This window comes from Wasmannia auropunctata, unplaced genomic scaffold, assembly GCF_000956235.1.
Source record: "Wasmannia auropunctata unplaced genomic scaffold, wasmannia.A_1.0 LD336076.1, whole genome shotgun sequence".
Lineage (NCBI taxonomy): Eukaryota > Metazoa > Arthropoda > Insecta > Hymenoptera > Formicidae > Wasmannia > Wasmannia auropunctata.
The window spans coordinates 6,121,605-6,126,941 of NW_012026814.1; the positions used below are offsets into that span (position 1 = coordinate 6,121,605).

General features: G+C 50.1%; 1 protein-coding gene across 1 annotated transcript; it reads right to left on the bottom strand.

The window, feature by feature from the left end:
- Positions 1 to 2,406: 2,406 nt before the first annotated feature.
- Positions 2,407 to 2,898, bottom strand: LOC105449535 (proline-rich receptor-like protein kinase PERK2). Its single transcript, XM_011688792.1, has one exon. The coding sequence runs from the start codon at positions 2,896 to 2,898 to the stop codon at positions 2,407 to 2,409; it is 492 nt and encodes a 163-aa protein (XP_011687094.1).
- Positions 2,899 to 5,337: the final 2,439 nt, after the last annotated feature.

The following is a 5,337-nucleotide window of genomic DNA, read 5'->3' on the forward strand; positions in this document are numbered from 1 at the left end:
GCGCGGCGAGATACAACCGCCTCACTGCTCGTCAACTACCGGCTAGCAACTACCAGCGGTGGGGCGGTCGTATCTCGCCGAGCGCCTGCATTCAGCAGTAGGCGGACGATTACACGTTTATTCGTCGATCTTCAAAAATTAATATCTTGTTAACGATTACAAATTTTGCAAAATGGTAGAGGACTTTTCTGTTCAATTTTATCTGCTCTACCTGCCCACGAAGTCTGGTGCGGTTATTATGGGACACCCTGTATAGCTTATCCATGATAAATGATCCCCCAACCAAGTTTTGGTTGCCACAACCAGATGAGGTGTAACTACAGTGATGTAGTTTACACATCAAAGTATATAAGTTATATCAACTATACACATACTTATTACAAAAAGATAACTAAAATAATGTAGCTATATTGCTCGCAACTAAATATTTCTGGTGATGTTAACCATATCTGTTTTCTCCGTGTATGCTTGCTGCTTTGCAAGCAGGGCGCCGGATTCGCGATCGGATGATTTTTGCTTTCTAGCTTCACTCTTCGATTATTTTAACTTTCAACGTTTCGGCGTCTGGCAAATCGTCGCGTGACTCTATTGCACATCTGAACGTATCAAAACTGCTCGGAAGACTGTATAGAATGATAATAGCGAGCATATCACCGTTAATTTCTACGTTCATTGATTGTAATTTGTCGACCGCATCTAAGAGATCATTCAAGTGATCCTTTACATCACCGCCTTCGGGCATTTTGTGTAACATAAGACGCTTTAAAAGAGTTGCTTTACGTGCAGGTCCTTTGGACGCGTAAATTGACTCTAATTTATCCCAAACATTTTTTGATGTTTCGTAACCTCAAATTTGTTTTAACTCAGTTGGATTGATGGATAAAATGAGATCTGACTTAGTTTTACGATCCGCAATGGCCCATGCATCGTGTGCTGCTTGTGAAGCCGCTCCTGTCGACGAATCCGTTGAGACAACAGGTCGTGGCTTTTCTCCAGAAACATAACCCCATGTGTCGTTCTTTATCAACAAAGCCTCTGCCTGGATTCTCCATGTATCATAATTATTCTTGGACAATATCTCGAGACGAGTGGAATTTATAGTGTTGTATGCCATGTCGTTTGTAGATATGCTTGAAACTGACTTGCACGATGATAATCGTAATATCGTTTGGCACTAAATCACACGCAGTGCATCAAAGCTTTTTGGAAGTACAAAAGCTTTTATTCTTGCACGTTTCAACGATTGTATCTAAACTCGAATGTCTCTTAGTGCCTGGGCCCATAACCTATTGAGGCGGCAGCGAAATGAGACAGGCTATTGGTACAAGAACGCTGTTTATTCAGATTGTAGATACAATAAAAGAAATCTCTTATGTAGTTTAACATTTGGTCTGGACCGTATAGACAATACAATGTGCGAATATCTTGTCAACTTAAAAAGAAAAACCCGGTCCACAGAAAACGTGCGTATCTGACGAACGAACAAAGAATTATTATTGAGACAAGGAAAGACGTAACAAACTCTCGATTATACAGATATAGATCGATCATCGATAGATTGGCAGGAGCGGGTAATTGAATTCCCAACATAGTATTTTGCGAAAACGTGGTGTAAAAAAACGTTCCAGGCGATGGTGGATTACACAGTTATGTAATAACAGAGAAACGAGTGATGGTTATAACCTTCTAACTGATTTAAAGTTTCAAGAAAGCAGCGGACAATATTACAATTTTGTTCGGATGTCATCCAAAGATTTCGAATTTTTATAGAATGCTATCGCTCCAAAAATAAATAAAATGGATACTGCAATGAGAAAAGCTGTCACTGCTAGAGAAAGATTAATTATAACGCTACGTTTTTTAGCAACGGGAGATTCATATACAAGTCTTCATTATCTGTTCAAAGTATCAAAACAGCTGATATCTGAAATTGTTCCTGAAGTTTGTCGAGCGCTTATTGAAGTCTTGAAAGAAAATATAAAGGTAAGCTGACAGATATGTATTTAATTATTATATAGTTTAATATATATTCCAGTAGTAATTTTCGAATACGCGCTTAAAAATTAAATTGATAAAGTAATTAAGAGATCAGTAATTAAAATTAAGTACTAATTATAAGTAATAAAAAGATCATTTTTAACGAATTACAAATTTTCGAAAACGTTGTGGACGGATGTAGTGATAGATCAGGAGAAGGAGCGCAATGAAGGGTAATCCACAAATGACTCCGTATGAGGATAACACGTTGAATATATTGTTAGGATATATGTACAAGGGTAGGAATGTCAGTGTAAATATTTGGTTGTGATGGATTGACTCCGGAAGGAGATAGGAAGTAAGTAAGTCGGGTGGCACCCGAAGGTGCCCGCGCCGAAAGGTGCGAAGGCTGTCGCCGGTCGATGTCGCCTATTCCTCCGTGGGGGAGTTCTCCTCGTCCTCGCCGCCGAAGAGCTCTCTCAACCGAGCCTGAATAACCGGGTTGCGCTGCACCGACGTGATGGCCCGGATCTTGGGCAGCTGCGACTTCCGCGCACGCTTAGCCCGGAGGTCCCGGAAGCGCTCCGGTGTTCTCGAGCGCTTTGACGGGCTCGGCGAACGTCGAGGGCTGGTATTAGTGCTCGACGTGCGGTGCGACGGGCTAGTCAGGCTTGCTGACTCGTCGGGCAGGCTCGACGGCTGCGCTGGTGTCGCCTGCGGTTCTCCGCGTGGACTCGGTGGTCGCGCCGGCGTCCTCGGTTGCTGCGGCGTCGTTGGCAGCGGGCGCAGAGGCTGTCGCCGATCCGGACTCCGCGGTCGCCCTGGTGTCGGCTTCTGCGGTGCTGTCGGCCGCGGGCTCAGAGGCTGTCTCCGGACAGGGCTCCGCGGTCGACCTGGCGTCCGTGGCTTCTGCGGCGTCATCGAAAGCGGACTCGGAGGCGCCGGCGAAGAGCGCGGCCGGACGTGGTCGACGCTCGTCTGCGTGGAGCGCGAGACTTGAGTAGTGACCGGTCGAGGTCGTGGGTCCGCCAACCTTCACCTTGTCACCCTCTCGTCCGGCAGATCCACCAGAATAAGCCTCCACGGCAGGAACAACACCCCTGGATCCAACCGTCGTCCTTCACAGATTTCGGGGGCCGACGGAGGAGGGCTCCAGTGTCGAGCGACGGGTGCCCTTGCGGCTGGGGGACGCTCAGGTCCCAGCCTCCACGACAGCTCCGGCTCGGGGACCGATAGAGGAAGACTCCTGGGTGGAGCGGCGACGGGCGCTCCTGCGGCCGGGGGACGGTCCGGTCCCCGCTTCTTTGCCCGCGGGATGGTGGCGGTCGTCCTTCTACTTTGGCGTGAACTTCGCCCGGATGGGCAGAGGAAGGAGGCAGAGGAAGGAGACAGAGGCCTGGTAAAACTTTTCGATCGGAAGGCCGGGACTCCCGCTTCCTTCCGATCGCAAAAGGGTCAAGCTCGCTCTGTTAGGTTACTAGGACTCAAGGTGCTTCAGGATAACGGCCTACGAGGTAAGCTCACGTTATCCTGAAGCGAGGAATCAGGCTGAGGACCTCCCACGGAGTCATACATATACCAGGCGTGGGTGTTTCTTCCTTACGAGATTTGTCGTGGCGCCTGCGGCGCCTAGCGGCGGCGCCGCGCACCACTCTCGTCACATGGCGGGCGCGCGCGGGCTCGGCGCGCGGGCCGAACGCGCGTGCATTATTGTAAGCGTACCGCTACAACGTTATCTGTTTGCGTATCCGGCACAGGTGTAGGGCAGTTTGAAATTGAACTTGATGTGCTTGCATTGAACAATGTTGGAGACGGAAGTGGACTGAGTGTACTCATTTGATTAACATGGAAATGTATGGCAGGATAATTTGAAACTGGAACAGTATTTTGATAATTGGGGACAAAAGAAGTAGCAGTAGGATACTCATATTTTTCTATGTCAGCTGCGAATAAAATATTATCTATAGCATGTTCTACTTAAATTTGCGTGTTATTGCTATAGCTTCTAAGTTTGTTGGCTACATGTTGCGAATATATGACACAACTATCAGGTGGTAGTTCTTTTTTTGCAGCGGTAATAGATCAGGAGAAGGAGCGCAATAAAGGGTAATCCACAAATGACTCCGGTTAAGGGTTACACGTTGAATATATTTTAGGATTATGTACAAGGGTAGGAATGTCAGTGTAGATATTTGGTTAAGATGGATTGACTCCGGGAAGAGGTAGGAAGTAAGTCGGGTGGCACCCGAAGGTGCCGGCGCCGGAGAGTTGGAGGAGCTAGTGGTTGTTGGTCGGAAGGTTCTCCTTATCGCCGTCAAATAGCTTCCTGAGCCGGGCCTGGAGGAGCGAGTTCAGAAGATATCGCCGAAGATATCGCCCAGATCTTTGGGCCCGATGACCGTTCCCGCTTGGCCTCGAGGTCCCGGAAGCGCTCCGGGGTTCGGGAGCGCTTGTTCGGCTCAGTGGATTGCCCGTGACTGACGTGCACGCCCTGCGGGAGTTCCGGCGAGCGGGGGCGCTTCACCGACTCCGTCGGTAGTCTCGAAGGCCGGTCCGGGGTCGTCGGTGGCTCGACCTGCGGGCTCCGTGGATGGCCTGGCGTCCTCGGTTTCCTGGGCGTGGACGGCGGCGGACTCAGTGGAGACAGAATCGTCGAAGGCGCTCGGACGACAGAATGGTCCGTCTGAGTCGCCCTGGAGACTTGGGAGGCGACAGGTCGAGGGCGCGGATCCGCCAATCTCCACTTTGTCACCGTCGCGTCGAGCAGGTCCACCAAAATCAACTTCCACGGGAGATAGGACACCCCCGGATCCAGCCGTCCTCTGGGTGAACCGGTGACCGATGGAGAAGGGCTCCTGGTTAGAGCGACGGGCGCCCTTGCGGCTGGGGGACGGTCCTGTCCCCGTTTCTTCGTCCGTGGGATGGTGGAGGTCGACGTTCGACAGCGGTGCGAATTTCGCCCAGGTCCGGCAGCGGTGAAAGAGGCAGAGGCCCTGGCGGGTGCTTCGGATCAAAAGGCCGGGACTCCCGCTTCCTTTCGATCTCGAAGAGCCGAGCTCGCTTTGTCAGTGGTTACTGTTACCTCAAAATACTCTCAGAGTGATGGCCTAGGAAGCTCACACCACTCTGAGAGCAGAAGAACGTGCTGGAGACCACCCACGGAGCCCTAGATATAGCGGGCGTGGGTGAATCTTAATTACAAGAATTGCAGTGGCACCTGCGGCATTTAGCGGTGGCGCCGCGCACTACTCTCGTTACGTGGCGGGCGCGCGGGCCAGGCGCGCGTGCCGTAGCGTAAGCATACCGCCACAGTACAATCTCTACCAATGTATTTACCTTTTTTCCTTGAAAAGAGTATTA

Excerpts from the sequence above, each read along its gene's own strand:
- LOC105449535 (XM_011688792.1), bottom strand. The coding sequence starts at position 2,898 with ATGACGCCGCAGAAGCCACGGACGCCAGGTCGACCGCGGAGCCCTGTC.